The sequence below is a fragment of the Limulus polyphemus genome, unplaced genomic scaffold (assembly GCF_000517525.1).
Source record: "Limulus polyphemus unplaced genomic scaffold, Limulus_polyphemus-2.1.2 Scaffold2464, whole genome shotgun sequence".
NCBI classification, from domain to species: domain Eukaryota; kingdom Metazoa; phylum Arthropoda; class Merostomata; order Xiphosura; family Limulidae; genus Limulus; species Limulus polyphemus.
This window is the reverse complement of record NW_013668074.1, coordinates 143123-163102: the sequence shown is the minus strand read 5'-3', so window position 1 is coordinate 163102 and position 19980 is coordinate 143123. Positions and strand designations below refer to the sequence as shown.

At 30.1% G+C, this 19980-nt stretch overlaps 1 protein-coding gene across 5 annotated transcripts in view; it reads left to right on the top strand.

The window, feature by feature from the left end:
- Positions 1-19980, top strand: part of LOC106467026 (zinc finger protein 2 homolog) — a 43163-nt gene that overhangs the window by 17702 nt on the left and 5481 nt on the right. For 4 of the 5 annotated variants that reach the window (XM_022395124.1, XM_022395122.1, XM_022395125.1 and 1 more), the window contains one exon: positions 13416-17195. The exons of the other annotated variant lie outside the window; for it this stretch is intronic. In XM_022395124.1, the coding sequence (XP_022250832.1) occupies positions 13416-14704 (1289 nt within the window). In that variant the 3' untranslated portion in view covers positions 14705-17195. Of the gene's footprint in view, positions 1-13415; positions 17196-19980 lie in introns of those variants that run through there. 5 annotated transcript variants of the gene reach the window in all.

The following is a 19980-nucleotide window of genomic DNA, read 5'->3' as shown; positions in this document are numbered from 1 at the left end:
AAAATAAAGGTGGATACTCCATATTATGTAGGTTACCTTGAGGCCATTTGTATCAAGGAACCAATACACGACTTGGTGATAGGAAACATACCAGGTAGTAGAAACTTTCAGGAACTAGATGGAAAGAAGATTGTTGAAGTATCTGCTGTCACCACCAGAACTCAAGAAAAGAAGAGCATACAAGACATCAAGCCCCTGCAAGTGTCAAAAGGAGATATCCTGAATTTAGGTTTGCAGGAACTGAAGGAAGTGCAGAAGAAAGACCCTTCACTGCAGAAACTTTGGGTCAATGCCTGGAAGAAAGTTGAACTAAGAACAGTCTTTGTATATAGAAAAAAAAGTTAGATATTTTAGCTTGTGATAGGCCTAACATTTAATATGTTAGAGTAAGACTAACAAGAGATAAGAAGAAGAATTATTCTGTCAAAGTGTGGTTCTAAAGTAATTGAATCAGCCTGAGTGCACTTTGACAAAAAAGAGCAGAGGATCTTCAAAAGAAAGAAGACCAAATTATTACAGTAACTTGCGCCACAATTTTAAATGAATTACAGAGAGTACTAGTGTGATAGAAATGGAGAAGATAGTTTGGCTTGTCAACTGAAATTCTAAAGTAATTGAATAGGCCTAAGTGGATATTTGACAAGAAGGAGAGAATTATGTATATAGTATTTATGATATGTCCATAATATCTATAGTGTTGAAGGATTTATTATACATATGTTAACTTGTTCCGAATATATATATATTATTTTGAAAACAAGTGAAGTGCGTGCTGTTTATTCATCGTTGAATAATTCACTAACAAGTCACAGACACCTACTGTAGAAGAATCATGAGCCCAACAACAACATTGTATCTGTTTATACTATTAAAAAATATAACTAAAAAGCCTTTTTATTTTGACAATTGACGAAGAACAGATTTTTTAATTCTGACAGTATCAAAGTGGAAAATTCTGGATAAGTTGATATATACTCTTTCATCAAAAGACAATCAGAATTGGAAGTCATTTGGTTGTTAACAGCATGAAAGCAACTGAACAAGGAAAGGCCTTTAGTATTTCAGAGGTAAGTACTTGTTTGAAATTCATTTTAATCATGAAAATTTAAAATTTGGGAAAGACATTCGGAGATCTTTAACAATGAAAAATCATAGTTTGAGTGAAGTCCATACAGAGACATTTGCTTGATAATGGCAATACTCATAATACAAATAATAAAACTTGCATTTTTTTTTTATATAGATTCATGTTTGCACTGTGTCTGTGTGTGTATGGTGGTGTTAGGTGAAATTATTTTGAGTTTTCAAAAACAAAAAAGAAATTTTTAATGATATGGATAAGATGTAGATTAATTACTTTTGGAATTGATTAGTGAAATATACACAGCTTTGTCAATATTGGTTGTTTCATTGATCATATGATGTATTTTAGATGTTTCCATGGCTAAATAATGCTAAATGAATATATTAGCAGAATCATTGATATTGGTCATTATTTGGGGAATTCCAAGTTATTTATTTGTATTAGTAAGTCAAAATCATAAACACTAGGTGGTAGTATTTATAGTGCAGAACCTGTGATTAGGTAGGTCTAACTACAGTCAACCATTTATTATTTTTTCATTCTTTTCAGCTTGATTCTATGTAAATTCCATTGGTGTGTTACACAAACCCCTGTTTCTGTGAAACTATATCTAGCAACAGTTACTAAAATTATGAATTTATTAAGTGTATTTTCACAAACTTGGTTAAACTTTTAAGAAAACTTACAAGTTTGTTGTACATTGAAAAATCAGAATTTGTAACAAAGTATTTTTACTAAAGCTTTGTCTGTGAATTTATTGAGTTAGTCTGAACCAGACTCTGACTAGCCTGAGTGCAAGGTTATTTTCATGTTAAAATTAAAAATAGTTTTTTCATTGTACAGTTTTCATATTTCATTTACATCCTCTAGAACTTCCTAAATAAATCTAAAAAGTTTTTTGTGGTAAAATTTACAATTTATCTCTTATTTTCTCTACCTTAGCAATAAATGTAACATAATTATCTGTAATAAAAGTTGAAAAATATGAGATAAAATCAAAATTTGTTTTTTAGAATAACTGCAAATTGTAGCAGACAATTACAATTATTTATCCTAAATAGCCACAAGCTTTTAAAAGTTTCACAACTGCTTTCATTTAGTTTTATTGCTCTTTTGAACTGTATCTAACTTGAGTAACAAAGCAATAAATCACTTGACAAAAGCTGGGAGTATACACATATATACATATACGTAACTATCTAGTTATGTCATCCAACTACAGCTCTTTTGCACTTCAGTACCTGGTTTAGTTAGCCTAATTTTTTCTCACTATATAGGGGGTCCAAAAATTAATTCATTTAGTATTCAAATAGACGTTTTAGAACAGAAAAAAAAATGTATCGGGTACTAAAATAGATTGTCACAAATCTACTATAATTTATCTGGCTTTCTAACTAAACTGCAAAATGGTTAAAAGGTTTCATTATTGCTCGGAGCAACATTTAGTACATATCAAACACTCCTGGCAAAGTATTGGCATTGACTGCTAAAACATAGCAGACAATCATGTGATTTATGTAGTTTAGAATATACTCTTCCTATTGATTATAAACATGACCACTAGCAATATCAAAGAGAATTATAGATATTTCTTCAAAGATAGAGGATATGGGAGGGGCATATAAATATAGGTTGAATAAATATAGTGATATCTCAATAAAGAAAGAAGATAAAAAAAAAGAGGATGAAATTTAATATTCTGACTTGTCAATATCTATAGCATATGTTTCCAATTGGTTGAGCGATCTGGAGCTCATATAAGAGAAGAGGAAAAAATCCCATTAATGAAAAATTGCAGTTTCACCATTTTGTGTGACTCGGAAAGGTGCAGACTGAGAATTTTTTAAAATATTTCCTTTCAAAATTAAGGAATTAAAGCTTAGATTATATAGAAATTTAATTATAAACTATGTTTTGATGCTTATTAGTTTATTAGCATATAATGTTGATAAAGTAGTTTAATTAGGTTGTAAATGTAACTCTGACCCACCTGTATTTTTTTGTTCAAGTTGTGTTGTTGAAGTGTAATTGTTTTAGCTATTTTTACATTTTTACTTTACTTTAAATAATGTGATTGACCATCACATCATAATGCCCTCGTGGCTGAAAGGGCGAGCATGTTTTTTGACAATTTACAATCCCTTGACCCATAGGTCAGGCCAAAACTACAACATCTATTCAGATAATATTGTGTTATTTTGTTAATAACATTTTTTAACTTCTAACTACCAGTTGCTGTAATGTTTTATTTTTATGATAACAGTATGATACTGGGTAACTTTTTTATAAATTAGCTGTGTAACACTGTAATCACATTTTCTTTAATTTTGTGTAAAAGAAAAAGATATCCACTATAATAATATAGTATTTTGGATTAATTACTGTCAACCTTATAGTCTTAAAGTAACCTAAATAAAACTCAAACAAAGATAAAATAACTTTCATATGACTTTAATATAAAAGTTTTAACTATTAAAGCTTTACCTTACAAAGTTTGAAATTCAGAAAGGATGAAGTTATAACAAAACTCAGAATCTAATAATATAACATTTACTTTTAATGACAAGTGTGAGGGTGTTGTCTAATGAAAGGCTTGAATCATCTCTGTTGACTAATTCACTCCTTGTTAATGAAATCCTTTTTTTTTTTTGAGGATGCTTGGAGTGGTGGCACGGTTTTCACATTGTATTACATAAAAAAAATGTGGTAATTGAATTAGCAGGTCTTGTTACATCTGCATTTTAGAAATACAATGCTGTTATTTTTGTGGTTAATTAAAATTTCCTGTGTATATAATACACAATTCTGCATAAAATCTGATACATAGTTAATTTTTTAAGACCAAAGATAAACACAATAACCCCAATTATTACTTCATATAAATTTTTTCTTACACTGTAATATTCTTTGTTGGATCTACGGTACTATAAAAATATATTGTATTATTGCTTTTAATATGGTAGGTTTAGTATGATAGCTACAGTATAGGGATGAAGAGAACTTAATACAGTAGTTTTTTAGAAGTTAATTTCACATTTTCTCCACTGTGCACTCACAACAAATAAGTACCCACTTTTGTTTTCGAGCTAGAACTACTTGTGTTTAAAGAATGATTTTGTTTCCAACAATGCTGATTCTTTGGAACTTTTCAAGCACAAGAAGGACAATTGTGTTTTGAAATTGTATAACATAGCAAAAACTATTACCTGACAAAAAAAGGGATTCAACTTTGTTGTACAACAAATCATTAAAATACACTTAAGTATACATATCAAATCTACTGGTTTTACTTTTGAAACTGAGAACAATTATAGTCTTTCTTTCTTAGACATTCTTGTAATCACTGAAGTTAACAGTTTTTACACATTTGCTTACTCCAAGAAAACCTTCACAGGTTTCTACATCCACTTTGACAGTTTCTCTCCTTCTAACTACAGATATAACTTGATTGTTTGTTTACTTACTTGAGCTTTTAACATTTGTTCTTCCTATATACCTCTAAATCTTACATCTTTCTCTTCAATAAAATGCATATCCAAAGCCTTTTCTTGAAATTATCACTCGTGAATTTTGAATGGAAACCCTAAATACTAAATTAAGGAATTTACCTAAATGCCCAATGTAGTTATGCCAAATGCCGGCTTAAGTTCAAAAATTGAAGGGTGTGAAAATAAACAAAATTGCGTCCATTTAAAAAAAAAATGCGTTATATAATTTTTTATTTTTTTTGTACTTATGTAAAAATAAGGACCACCATGTAAGCTAGTCGTTTGGTGTTCAATTTAATGCAGTTAACAATAGATTTATTTAAAATCCTGGTTTATAGTTTTGAGTGGAGCACACAAGTCACTAACTCAAGGAAGTTTACAGTTAGAATAAAGAATTGACATGAAGACTGAGATTCAAAACACAAACACTTTAATGCACCATATCAAGATACTTGGCTACATCTAGATTACCGAAGGTATTTTGAATTGTTTCGCCTTTAAAACTCTTAAATTCTTAACTCTGAGCAGGTACCTGTACTTCAGTTAGATTTTCTGTAATAAATTTAATATTATCAGCACATTGGTTTAAAACTGCTCAGACATCAATTTCATTAATTTTTTTATATTAAACATTGTACATTCAATTACTAACTACATTATTCAACTCTGAGAGAGATAGCAATAGTTGCTTACATGGAGCTTGAGCAGGAAATATTAGACATCTTCAACATTGTTATGGGCTCGGGCATAGTTGGATCAGGCAGTATCAGTCTTCTTTAATAGGCAGCAGGTTGTTTGGATTTTTCATATAAGTCAGAAGACTGTAAAGGTTTCAGCCAACAAACTGGCAGCAAGACCAATGGCTTCTTTATATGAGCCAGGATATTGGTTTTTAACCCAAAAATATGTTGTTTTTTTATATTGATTTCTTTCGTATTCTTACAATTCTCCAAATAGTGTACACATCTAACTCTATCACTTAATTGGATGAATTTTGTTGACTCATCATAATTCCTGGAACTAAAACCAAAACTAACTCAATAGTTGTTTGTGATTGAAGATAGTAAGTTGGCAGCCTATTTGCACATATTTCTCCTCATTCTCTTCAGATCAAAGTTCTGCCCAGAGCCCCTGATTTCATTCCTACTTCCTTTTATGGAAGTTGTGTCCAGTCTGTGATGAAGTTAATATAAACTTTCTCATAGCTTTCTCTCTGTTGCTGTGACATCAGTCTATAGATAATGTAAACAGTTGATTCTCAGTACTGCCTGGAATGCATCTTAGATGTGCCAAATTTTCTTCATATTGCATGCGTGTACAGCACACATGGAATTTTATGAAATTATATTGTTCCTTGAAGCATTGAAAAATAGCATAGCATAAAACTGCCTCAAAATTCTTCAAATTTTTCACTTTATAAAATTTTAAATAATTTTTTTAATTCAGAATATAGATTACAAAAACGTACATAGTAGAAAAATACATATAAAAAAGTGAGCTTTTACCATGGCAAAACTTTTCCGTCATTCATACATTCATATTAATTTCTCTGGCTGTTTCATTTTCTATTGTGCAATGCAAAAATGTTTTTATCATTTTTAGTGTCAAAAACTATCTTTTGCCACTTACCACACAAACAGGCAAAGTTAATAAAATTTTTAGAGCAATAAACACATATGGAAAATTTTCTTTGGTTTGGTTTCACAAGACTTTATCTGGAGTTGAATTTTCCCGTATTCAATTTGATATTAATTTAAGTTCTGCAAACAAACTTTCACCACAAATATCCATTTTCTCTTTGCCTATTAGTATTTTTTCTTTTAATATTTGACAACAAATTATATTTTTTTGCATTATCAAATAAACTAAATCTTTCTTCAGTAATATCTAAACTTGTATTGGATTAAATATCATAAACCTTTTTCTGAATTTTAGATTAGGATTATCCACTTGTTCAGTTTCACTTGGCATGTTCTCATCAATTTCATTAAAACAATATTTTCTTATTTGAATTATTGTTTTTCCTTCTTCCTCAAAATTGTAAGGAATTTTCAATTCATGACAAATAATTTTTGCATTGTTTACAAATTATCAAATTTTTCATCACTTTTTAAATTAATCAAGTAATTTTTCATTGATTCAAATAATCTAGTTATGAGATTTAGATACGTTGTAATTGATTGCATGATTTTACTGCTTATATTTATCTCATTCAAGATTTCATGCCAAGTTAGCAATGGAAGGCAAACTTAAAATCAGTTATTTTTGCCACAATAGATTCTGCTTTGACTTTGGTTAAATTTGAAGCATCGTCTGCTTTTACCACATCTTTTAAAGCTTCACATGCTTCAGCAATTCCAAATCGAAGAGCTCTAATTGCATTTACATGAGTTTTTCACCATGTATTGCATAAATTATCGTAGCATTGTCCCCTTAAATTTTTCTTATTTAAACATTCCTCTAGTTTTTTAATAATTGTTTTGCTCATTTTAGCTCCAGCAGTATCATTTATGTGAATGAATTTAATGAATTTTACTTGCATTTTAGCCACTGCTGGTTTATTTAGCAATCTGTTGTGATTACATACCGATTTACCTTTGTAACTTATATTTTCTATTATGTATTCTTTCACCTCATTTCCAATCAAATTTATTATTTCATTTTGAATATTTTTTCGAAGAAAATTATATTTTGTTTTGTATGTGCTCCAGGTGTTATTTTATCACATCATCCTAGCAATTCAACAATTTTTAAACATTTTCCATTATTTCTTGAATAAAATATCAGAAGAATCATTAATATTTTTATTGAATAAAAAATTATGCAAAGCATTTTCTTTTTTAAGCTCTTTTTGTTCCTGATGTCTCTTGAGATGAAATTGGTCCCCAGATAATTTTTTCTTTTTTATAACTGACGGTCTTTCTGAGTTTTCCATTTTCTGAATTCAAATAAATTTGCTTGCTGTAGGAAAAGAAATTTAAAAACTTTTGTATAGAAAAGTAAGTAAATTTCTTGCATAAAGTATGCAATTTTGAATGCATACACTTACACAAGCTATGTTTTGAATAAATAAAGAAAATTATTGTTTGAATTCAATAAGAAATTTTGTTTTCAGTTCTCTCTAATGCAAATGTAATAATCATAACTAACACTTCATGGTAAAGTTTGCCTGCTCAAAAAAGAGCTTAATTTAATTTTCTACAGTGCTTATAACCTAGCTCAGTGGAAAATAAATTGCTTTAAATAAAATAATTCTAGGTTTCAAGTGATATATATATATATATATATATATGACTTAGATGCCTTAAGGAACAAGAAACTGGCAAAAAAATAATAATTTCAACTGTTGATTTTTACAGTTTTTGATACAAACATTTTATAAATTCACTATTTAAAAACCATTATAAATACTTCCTTAAATGTATTCAATTTTACACATTGGACAGGTTTTCTCCTAGCAGGAGAGAAATTTATGTATTTATAAGTTACAACATTCCAATACAAATTTCAACAAGCATTTAAAAATTGACAGTAGGGTTAAATTTTAAATGATAATAAAACTTACATCAAAAGAAAATTTAAAATTTCAAAATTCTAATTTCATTTTTGGAAGAAACTTATTGAAAAAATTGAGGTTGCACATTTTCTCGGTATTGGTGGTTGTGAAAGGGTTAAAATTTTTAATCCCCTAAAACTTTCCAATGGGTTCTTTGAGCCATTTGATCCCATCTTGAACTGGCCTTGTTTATGCTTTCTTCACTTAGATAAACAGAATTTAATTCTTAAAAACTCACCAAACTGTTACATAAGAACTACTCACAAATCCAACTTAGAACTGTCTTGAAATCAACTAATCACATAAAACAACTTTTCCATGTTAAAGACTCCATTCCAAACCCATTTTGTTTATGGATCATTTACACATGTACATGCTAACTACATTGGTAAAACTAAGTGTCATTTAATTGCACATATCCATGAACAAGTAGGGATATCCTATGGAACTGGTCTCCCTTTTTCATTTCCCTTCATCTCTTCTATCTGCACAAACAATCAAACTACTGGACACAAAACTCTGCAACTGACTTTAAAGTTTTAGCCCTGGATCACACAGACTTGCAACTGCTCATCAAAGAAAGTTTAATTATTAAACAAAATCTCTTCAACTTGAATGATAACTCAACTTCTGTTGACTTAAGCCTGTTCTAATTAATTATTTCTTACTAGCTATATAGATGCTGTTATTAATTCATTTAGTGTGGATCTATCTTATTTTCAAGTTTCATTTACAGGCTTTTACAATCCCCCTGTACTTACAATTGTTTACTATAATACATAGGCTTTTTTTAACATTCAGATGATTAATTTTAATTATGGTGTTTGTGGTTATTGTAATAAGTTGCTGAAGATGAAATGTATATTTTCCAAAACATCCAATAAATATGTTGTTATTCATCACTTCTGTAGTTGTGTTGTTCATCATTACACAAATCATTGTTTGCAAGCTGTATGGATAAGTATGTATAACACTTGAAATACCATCAGAATATGCACAAGTGAGTTTGATAGTACATTTACTTACACTGATATGAAATTTTCTGTACCAAATGAACTCTTCTTATCACATCCTTTACAATATTGAATGAGCTCTTCCAGTTCTAAATCATGTACAAAATCCTTTACACTTGCTAAACAGTTGATGTGTAGTATATGTACCACTAGTGGCACATGGAGCTAATGTAAGTGGTATGGAAAAAAATTAATATAAAGTATTTAATATGTCCAGTTTGAGCTTGCTGCATACATATACACACCACGCACTATATATTTTCTAATTATGCCAGAAAAACATTCACAGCCTTCTCATTAATTGGAGTTAAAAAATATAAATTATTGTTACTAGGTTACTTTTTTTTTAATTAGGTCAAGCTTTGTACTTCAGGAAAAAGTTCAAACAAAAAGTGGTACTTGAGTCTGAAAAGTTTGAGGACTATTTATCCAAGGTGTTGCTGCTTTTTCCACATAATCTTGTTTTGTTAGGAATCACAATAGTTATAAATGCATGTAGTATGTTCAGGCTTTCTAGCAAGCCCTAAAGTTTGTACGTCTGTCATCAGTCATTAATTTACATGGAAATTGGATAGGGTTCTTAAACAGTTAGTTCATAATATACAGGTCCCCCACTGGGACAGAGGTAAGTCTCTGGATTTACAATACTCAAATCAGGGGTTTGATTCCCCTTGGTGGGCACAGCAGATAGCCCGATGTGGCTTTGCTGTAAGCAAAACACATACACATAATATATAGAATCAAACTTTCTCAAACTACACAATATCTAAATAGCAATAATTTTTTCACAGTATTACCTGTCATACTTTTGACACAGAGAATAGTGTAAAAAAAATAATAATACAGACTTTGATGTAAAATGCTTTTAATTATGAAAACTCTGAAGCATAAAATTGTGTTAATAATAACATGAAATTTAATTCAAATTACTTGAAAAAGAAAAAAACTGACAAAACATCTTTCCAGCTATTAAACCTTTAAGCATCCAATAGAAATACCAAAGCTAACTGGTTGCCCATTTTAATTATATATATAAATTAATTTGGCTGGAAGAAATACAATATGTAGTTGAAGCATAGTCTGTATAAAATAGGTTAGTGTGGTTAGTATATATATTATTTAATTTTCTATGAAGCTAGATGTGGTGAGTTGTTTCAAATGTGTTCAAACTGTGTTATAATGAACGTGATAATTAAAAAGTATTTGTTACTTATATAACCATATATCTCACTGATATAATAAATTACTTGTACTAAATAAGTTAAAAGGTGTACTCCTGAGATCATTTCCAGGTGGTACTTCACGGCTTGTGAATTTGTGTACAACATTTGATTTTAGCTTTTGATAATCTTCTCAACTTAGTTTATGTCCCATCTGACAGAAATTGTTCAGCATGTTTTCCATAATTCCTACTTAACTTGTTGAAGTAGAACACCATGTTTGTTTATGTGCTAGGCTTTCAGCCTGAGTTCCTGTTGCAAGAATATTCAGATTGTGTGCCTAATGTACTAACATGTCAGTCCTTTTTGAAGTAAGTTTGTTGTGGTTTTGAAGATTGTACAAGTTGATACATACTGGAATAATGTTCAGTTGCTACAGAAAATGAAAACTGGTGAGGGTGATAATTATTATTCTCAGTGGAGACTACCTTCAATTACATTACATCAGCATAACCAAAAAAAAAAGTCTGCCAAGCTCTAATTTATGTCCACAAATCTATACACGTGATTTAAGTCACAGGCCTTTTTTTTTTTATTCTGTACCAAGCTAAATCAGACAATACCTCTTTCTGATAAAAACACAACTATTTTCACAGCCTTCTGTAAGTAAGTTGTCACATCTACACATCTTCTTTTGGAAAAATACTTTCACATGGACAAAGGTGCCAGAATGTTTGCAGCCACATGAATTGGATAAAGTGCAAGTTCCTTACATTTGTAAAATATCATGCTTCTCTTTAGAATTTGGTACATGATTAAAAGATAGTGACTTATTTCTTGACAGGTTCAAAAAGGCTCCACTGTCTTCTCTTCTTTTTTTCCCACAAAGATATCTTTGTCTAAGAATCTGGCCTTGGTCATTCTTTCTAGAGCAAGCTTGGCTCCTTCAGGGATTTCTAGAGCTTTAAGGACCACATTTGTAAGGCACAGCAAAATGGAGCCCATTGATTTCACAGAGACAATTGAATCTTTCTTATCATCTGCACGTCATTTTCTTCTATGACCTCAGATATGTTGTCAGCCAACATATTCATTACTGTGTTTGTCTATGGTTGAGATGATCTGCGTGTAGACAGCTGGTGCTGCTGTGTAATACTTCAACCATTACATTAAAGACCCAATATACATACTTCTGACATTTTCAGTTTTACACCATAATCAACTTTAGACTTCCTTGTTTAGTAGAGGAGTTGACAGTGGAGAGTAGGTTAGAACATATATGGATTTTGATTACATTCATTGGTAGGTTTGTAGCATATATTACTCTTCTAGTAATTCCAAGTCATGATATTTTTTCGTAGTTGTGAAGTAAACAGACCTCACCTTGTTGCAGTTTACATGGAGTGGTATTGATTACGTAAGGTTACTTAGCTATGGCAAGGCAACATGTGGGTCTGACGAGGCAGTCTACTTAAGACATTCTTTAACATATTGTTCATACCATATTTATTTTCACTAACACTTCATGCCTCTGTACTTAAGAAGACCTACAACTAATATTGGACTTACTTGAGTCTTTCCATGGCTCACACGTGCATGTGCATTACAAATTATAATGAAAACTAATAATATTGCTAACCAGTCATTTATGAGTGAAAGTATAAAAGAATGTATAGCAATATGTCAACCATACTGTATCTGCTATATCCAGTACCAGTGAGGCCTTTTGTCTAGTACCAGGACTCATCAGGTTAGCTAGGATACAACAGACACAGTAATGGTTTCTCATATGTTACTTAGGAAATTACAAGCCTTAATCGTATACTATTCTTTCAGTGCTTTGCATTTAAAAAAATTAAGCAAGTGAAATCTTGAGACACCTTCATGTACCCCTTTAAGTTAACCCTTCAAAAGACATATTACAGGTTCGCTAAATCTCAGTTTGTACTCTATAGATTAATATTTTAATAAGTTGACGAATAGATGATGTACATAACTTTTAACACAGAAATGTATCTTTATGACAAACAGGTTGTCAAACTACAGCTCTTCCTCTGATATATATAGTAAAATGAAGGAGCTCAGAATAATGTATGCATTGGGACAAAATTATGCTCAAGAAGGTGTGCAAGCATGATCACAAGACTCAAAAGCAAAGCTATGTTCTTTGGTGATGGTATATTATGATAAATAAAAAACACACACTTAATTTAGTTCACACCATAAGTTATTTTAATGCAGTTTGATAATATAAGTGATGTGCAAATAAAGTTATTTGTGTTTTAAATAATTTACCAATGACAACATGACAGTTTATTCTGATTTTGAGAAGAATCGTAAACTATCTTTATTCTTAAAAACTTATTTACACATTTATGTGTGTGTGTGTAATGTTACCTGTTTAAATGTTTTAAGTTGTAGGCTAGTAGAAAGATTGTGTACTAACCCTTGTAAGGTATATTAATCAACAGTATCGAGTCTGGATGGGTGAAAATATTAACATATGTGTGAGTCATTGATATTTCGTCCAAGAACTAAGTATTTTAGATATGGAAATATTACAAAACAGAACAATAGAAATGCTTCACAATATTTACCTTTTAGGTAAGGAATTTATTTGTTAGCTTAAAAAATGAATGTAACACTAATTTTTAAATTATTATATCATTCTCTTTAGATAATTCATTTTACCTTAGATTTTTTGTTTTTCTGAATTTTTTGGTATAACCCACCATATCCTTAAGACAAAATTAATTATAGCCTAACACCTATTTTACACTTATTCATACAATCAGCTTAATGTTTTGAGTGCTATGTGGAGCCAGGGGAAACATCTTTGAAACATATTGGCAGTTTATTTGTTACATAACCTGCTGTGTATCATACAAGTGTTTTTTAATGTTCCTTTCATATATAGTCCATCAAAAGCAAATTGCAATACCATCATTCCATATTCTTATCTCTTTTGCTGAAGGTTTAAATATGTACATTTCTATTTAATATTAAGTTTTTTAGAACTTTATTGTATTGAAAAGTAGGTATAGGAAGATACGAAAAACATTTGTAATATTTCTAATAATTGCTGTGTTTGTTGCATCCATCTTTTGATTTTAGATCCAAAGACCTTCATGAACAAATACTGTGGAAAGCAGTTTCTTGGATACCTTATTTTAAATCAAGAAGCTACCTTTAGAAAAACAAAAATGAGCAAATCACAGAAACCAAACAACAGTGATGTTTTTGACAAAACAATTTCAAAGGGAACTTACCCAAAAGGATGTCAAACTTCCTGCAATGGAGTTAAACCATACACTTGTGTTATGTGTGATAAAGAATTTGGTAAAAAAGGTGTTCTAAAAAAACATGAGAAGACACATACTGAGGAGAAGCCATACAACTGTATTGTGTGTGGCAAAAACTTTGGAACTAATAGTCACTTAAAAATACATCAGAGAATACACACTGGGGAGAAACCATACAGTTGTGTAGTGTGTGGCAAAAAATTTAGAACAAATACAAACCGAAAAATCCATGAGAGGATACACACTGGGGAAAAAAGATACAGCTGTGTAGTGTGTAAAAAAGAATTCTATTGTAAAAATGTCCTAGAAAGACATCAGAGAATACACACTGGGGAGAAACCATATAATTGTGTAGTATGTGGAAAACAATTTGGAACAAATAGTAACTTAAAAATACACAAAAGGATACACAGTGGGGAAACGCCATATCATTGTGTTGCCTGTGGCAAAGACTTTAGAAGCAGCAGTTCACTAAAAAAACATGAAAAGATACATACTGGTGAAAAACGTTACAGTTGTGTAGTGTGTGGCAATCAATTTGGAAGAAATTGTGATCTAAAAATGCATGAGAGAATACACACTGGGGAGAAACCATTTTGCTGTGCTGTATGTGGAAAAGAATTTAGAAGTAATGGTAACCTAAAAATACATCAGAAAATACACACTGGGGAGAAGCCTTACAGTTGTTTTGTTTGTAGAAAAGAATTTGGAACTAAAAATAACTTAAAAATTCACCAAGTAATTCACACTGGGGAGAAACCTTACAATTGTGTAGTGTGTAGCAAAAAGTTTGGAAGTAACAGTTCATTAAAAAAGCACGAGAAGATACACACTGGTAAAAAACAGTTCTGTTGTATAGTATGTGGCAATCAATATGGAAGAAATAGTGATCTAAGAATACATGAAAGGATACACACAGGAGAGAAGCCATACAGTTGTGCAATGTGTGGAAAAGAATTTAGAAGCAATAGTAACCTAAAGTTACATGAGAGGATACACACAGGGATAAAACCATACAATTGTGGAGTGTGTGGGAAAATATTTGGAACTAGTAATAACTTAAAAAGACATGAGAAAATACATACTCATGAAAAACTTTAAAAGTTGGGATGTTTTTTGGAAAAAGAAAATTTTTACAACTTCATTTATGAAACAGTACTGAATCAACTACAATTAAAATAGACCCTAGTATTTGTGTAGGGAAACACATCATGATAATACAACAGTAAATTAACAAAGAATGATTTGTAAGCATGATGATATTAATTGTAGAAAATATACTACACATTTTAACAGTAGCTGAACAAGAAGAACTAGGTACTGTCAAAACATGCATATTTTCTACAATAAATGTCATAATAATAAGTTTTTTATTAATTTATAGGCCCTACATTTGTGAAACATGAAATAGTTTGGAATAATAGTTTTCTGTAATTATTAAGATTGTTTGTGTCATTATTTTAGTTCAATAGATCTGTATAGGAAAAAAAAACTGTGTAAAAGGAATTCCTAGTTATCCTGTTTCAATGCAAGAAGCTCTTCTAAACAGAAAACCAACAAGTCTTTGAATCCAAGATGGGTTGGTTCATGTATTTTGCAAAATATTTTTCAATGAGAAATTCCCTAAAAAGACAACATGTACCCTATGATAATAGTTGTATAACATATTACAAAGAATTTGGAAATAAAAATTTCCTACAAAAACATTGGCGGATACACCCCGTGCAAACTAGAAATACTATGTTTGTGATGAGAAAATGTTTACCAAATTCACAAGTAAAACTAATTACAGTGATTTACAATATATATTTTTATGTGGTGTTTTTGCAAAGAATTACCTGCTAAAAGATACTTGAAAGGAATATCAGTGGATATATTACATGGAGAAACAGTACTAATGTCACATATGTGACAATGAATTTACACACTGTTAAAATGTGAAGAGATGGCGAATTATGCACAGTAGTAATTTATATTTGTGTGGTATGTGATAAAGAATTTGGAAGCAAGAGATAACTAAAAACACTTGAAAGAATTTACACTGGAAAAAAAAATGTGTGTTTGTGGTTGAGAATTTGTAAGAAATATAATTGAACTTACACTTGTGAAAATATGTAGAGTTTATTTAGACATCTGGGTAGTATGTGGAGAAAGACTTGGGAAACAGTGATGGCCTAAAACAGTATCAGGGAATATGTATTGCAGAATGTTTTTGTGACAACTGTGGCCACGAATTTTCCAGATAGATCTTACTTAGAAAAGAATCAAAGTGTGGAGATAAAACATATAGTTATGAAACGTTTAACAAAGAACTTAAGGGAGAGAAAATTATGAAATATTATTGTATAGAATTCACAATATAAAATACCAATTTTTAATGGTTGTAACTGTTCAGGAATAAGACGAAAACCTTGTATGTTTACCAAAAATTTTTTCCTTTATAGTTTAAATTTTTTTTCATGATTTACAAAAATTGATTTCTTATTGGATGTAATATTACATCATAATAAGACAGATGATAATTTAAGTAACATTATCCTTTACTGAACTTGTATAGCTTTGAAATAAGAAGAGAGTATAATCAAACCTTTCCTGTTGTTATGACTGATGAGGTCATCAAATTAATTGTATTACAAGGTATAGAGTATTACGATATTGTGAAATGCTTTTTATATCGGTCATTTATGGGACATCAAGTCTAATGATTCAACTTACATTTTTAATTATAATAGGGTAGTTGTGTTTGAAAGTTGAGGTTTACATAATAAAGCACTTTTTTGAGTTAGTTTTCCTAGACTTTTAGCAATCTGCTAACTGTTTGTGAACCTAGTACAATACAGGATGTAAAATGTTGGAGCATTCACGGTTACATATGTGATGTAAGCTAGCTTTTAAGACTTTATGCTAGTAGAATTATGATGCTACATATTATGAATAGAAGTATTTCTTTTCTTACTTACATTCTTGGTAAGAATATACCTGAAATCTGTGTTGTTATAAGCTGAACATAATATAACATTAATGAAAGAACATAAAAACTAAGTATATTTAAGATACTAAACTATCTTGTGTGATTTTCTAATTTGACAGTTTTAACAGCTGAGATGCTAATATGAAAATGTAGTACTTTGTATATGTTAAAGTTCCAAGTAGTACAAGTCATTTCTCAGCATACTCAGGAATATTTTGACTTAACCTGGGCATAAACACCATTGTGACCCATCATAATATAGCAAGACTTCAATACAGTTTAAAACATTTCATGTATATGTAGTAAAGGTACAAGCCATCCATCATCCACATTCATGTTGGCAAGATTCATATTGTGATGTGTTTGCCATCAAACACGTAATTAATGCAAACTTCTGGGCTTTTATGGGCCCCCACACCTTTACTTCATCAGTCCTGACATGAAATAAATTGGAATCTAATTTTTGTGGCAAGATCTTTGAGACAGAACTCTGTCAAAGGACTTGCAGTAATATATATATATATAATCAACTGCATGCATATGACAGAGTTCTGTCTCAATTTTATATTTCCAGTTTGAATGCTGTTCAAAGATTGTTATTTGAGCAAACTGTCTATTCTATCACTTGTAAGTTTTTATTTTGTATGGTAACAAATAGTATTAAAATTGATCTTGTCACTTATATGAAATTCCTTTGACTTGTTTTTTTGGATGGCACTATAATGACCACTACTTATATAAAAATGTTCTATTTTTGAAATCTGAATGTTTGCAAACCCAACATTTTCATCTGTAATTTCCTTACCAACCAATTAACTAATTTCACATTGGAAGTGCTTAGTCTTTTCTTTCATGGTTGTAATTTCTAATTGGGAAACTTTCCATACTGTATTTAGTTTCCTTTTGTAACACTTGGTAACTCCCATCCCTTCCCTAATCATGTAAATTTATGAACTCTCCAATAATTACATTAACGAAAACATTGTTCATTCAAGCTTAAATTTTCTGGGGAAAAGGTTTGTAATAGGTTGTCTTGACATTTCAGTTCTATTTATTTAAAGAAAAAAAAAGAAATGACACACACACATAGAAAAATTATGAACTTCTAAGTTAGTTAACTTTCATCCACCTAGCAGTAACTGTCATCAACCTCATCTAAATGTTCTGAATGAAATTTTATAAAATACAAGTAGCTAACACAAAAATACTGTGGTTACTATTTGTAAGTCTGCTGATACGATCCAAAAGTTGTGTCCTTCAACATTTTTGAATATGGAGAATACACGTTTTGTATAGCATTTTGTATTCCATGTTACGATTGTTAAACAAAGGTTGCTATTAATATGATTTAATACTTTATTGTAGTTGTATATTAGAATAGAGATTTAAAACATTTCCATAATTGTATAAAGTTTATTTATAAATTACTATATTTTTATCCTTTCTTTTAATTGGAAATTTGTATACCTATTAGAACATCTGTTGTGGAAAGTCATTTTTTGGAGGGTACTGCAGTTTAACAGGCAGGAGTTTGCTATACAATTAGAAAATGCTAATCTGAGAAACCAAGCACAATTGATATATTAAAAATGTTTTCAAGTGGAAATGGCTTGGGAAAATATCTGATTTCTGAAATTGCAGTATAACTATACAGTCGTTTTTTGTATGACAGAGAGTTTTTTGGTAATGGTATTCTTAAGAAAACAGGAAGGGAAACACACTGGAGAAAAAAAAAACATACCAGACAAATGAGTAATATGTGCTGAATAGTTTGAAAATAAATAGTAATAACCTAAAAATACATCAGAAGACACACACTGAACAAAAAATATTACAGTTCTGTTATGTGTGGCAGTTTATGTGGAAGAAACAATGACCTAAAAATGCATGGGAGGATATACAGAGAAAAAAAACATATAGTTATGTAGAATGTAGAGTTCAGTCTCTATAAAGATATCAGTTGAGAAAATCACTTTTATACCTTAAATTACCCTAAATAATATAAAATAATCAAGAAAAAATGATAAAGTGTTGAGAAAAAAAATGTTCAGGTAATTATAAAAAGGTGTATGCCTCAGTTCTTTATTATGTATTTTTCAAAAATTATGTTTACTTTTTCATCTTGACAGACTCGCACACTGCATCAGTATTTAAGTTAGGTTCTCTGTCTTTTAACAAGTTGTGTTTATTAAACATATTTCACGTTACTTGCTAATGAATTAATCATACTAGTGATGGCAGTATTGAACAAGATTTTCAGAGTTATGTATTCACTGCTTTGTTATTAATCTAATAGTTTTTAAAATTTTATATTTGCAGAATGGGAAGGATACTTGCTTGTAGAAGTATTTTTTCTCACAGCACCCCACGTTTTACTTAACATACCAAAGTTTTGAATCTAACTGTATATACATGTCATTTACTGATTGAGAAACAGTATTACTATTAAAATGGTTGAATGATAAACATTGAGGTACAGCTTTTGAATGGATTATTTATTTTTATTTAACTTTATTACAACATTTCGACCACTCATGTGGCCATCATCAGGTAACTGTCCAAACTAATCAGACTTGAAGCAAAAATTCAAATTCAAGTTTATTTGTTAGTTCTCTATAATCAAAGATAATACCCAATTTTGAAATTAATTGACAGTAATGTGTAAATGTTCAAACTCAAAAGCTGTACCTCTGGATGTTTATTTAAAGTATATAGTGGATTTCCTCTCCTCACAACAATGGTTGAAAGATGTTTACAGTTGGCTTCATACTTCGTGTAGTGTCACAGATCCCTTAATACTTTTTGTTCTTGATTTCTGTTTAATTGTTAGTCACTTTTTAATCTATCATAAATTCGACTTATTGAGGAATATGATTTGATATTATAATTTATTGTTTCAATCCAATTGTGGTAGCCACAGTCCAGTATAAACACAGGTTGTCAGTATGAACTCTGCATGTTCATGTTTAATTGTTATCATGATGATAAACCTTGAATTAAAATGAGATTTCAGATTTATAATTTATCTTTCTCCTAGTGGCACAAAATTAGCCTCAATGCTAGTTCTAGCTAATTATCAAGAAAGCTTGTTTGAATTTGAACATTTAAATATTATTGTCAATGAATTTAAAAATTGTGTATTATCTTTGATTGCAAAGAACTAAAAATTAAACTTCAATTTGAATTCTTGTTTCAAATCTGATAATTTAGGAGTCTTTTTCAGGATTAAACTACAACCATCTGTACATGTAAGAAGAATACCGTATTTTTTGGTGTATAAGACGCATTTTTTTACCCCAAAATTTGATGTCAAAAGCTGCTTGCATCCTATACACCGAAGGTATGAATAATATATTTATGTATATATATTCGATATACACTAGCCATGTGTAAATATATTTAAATA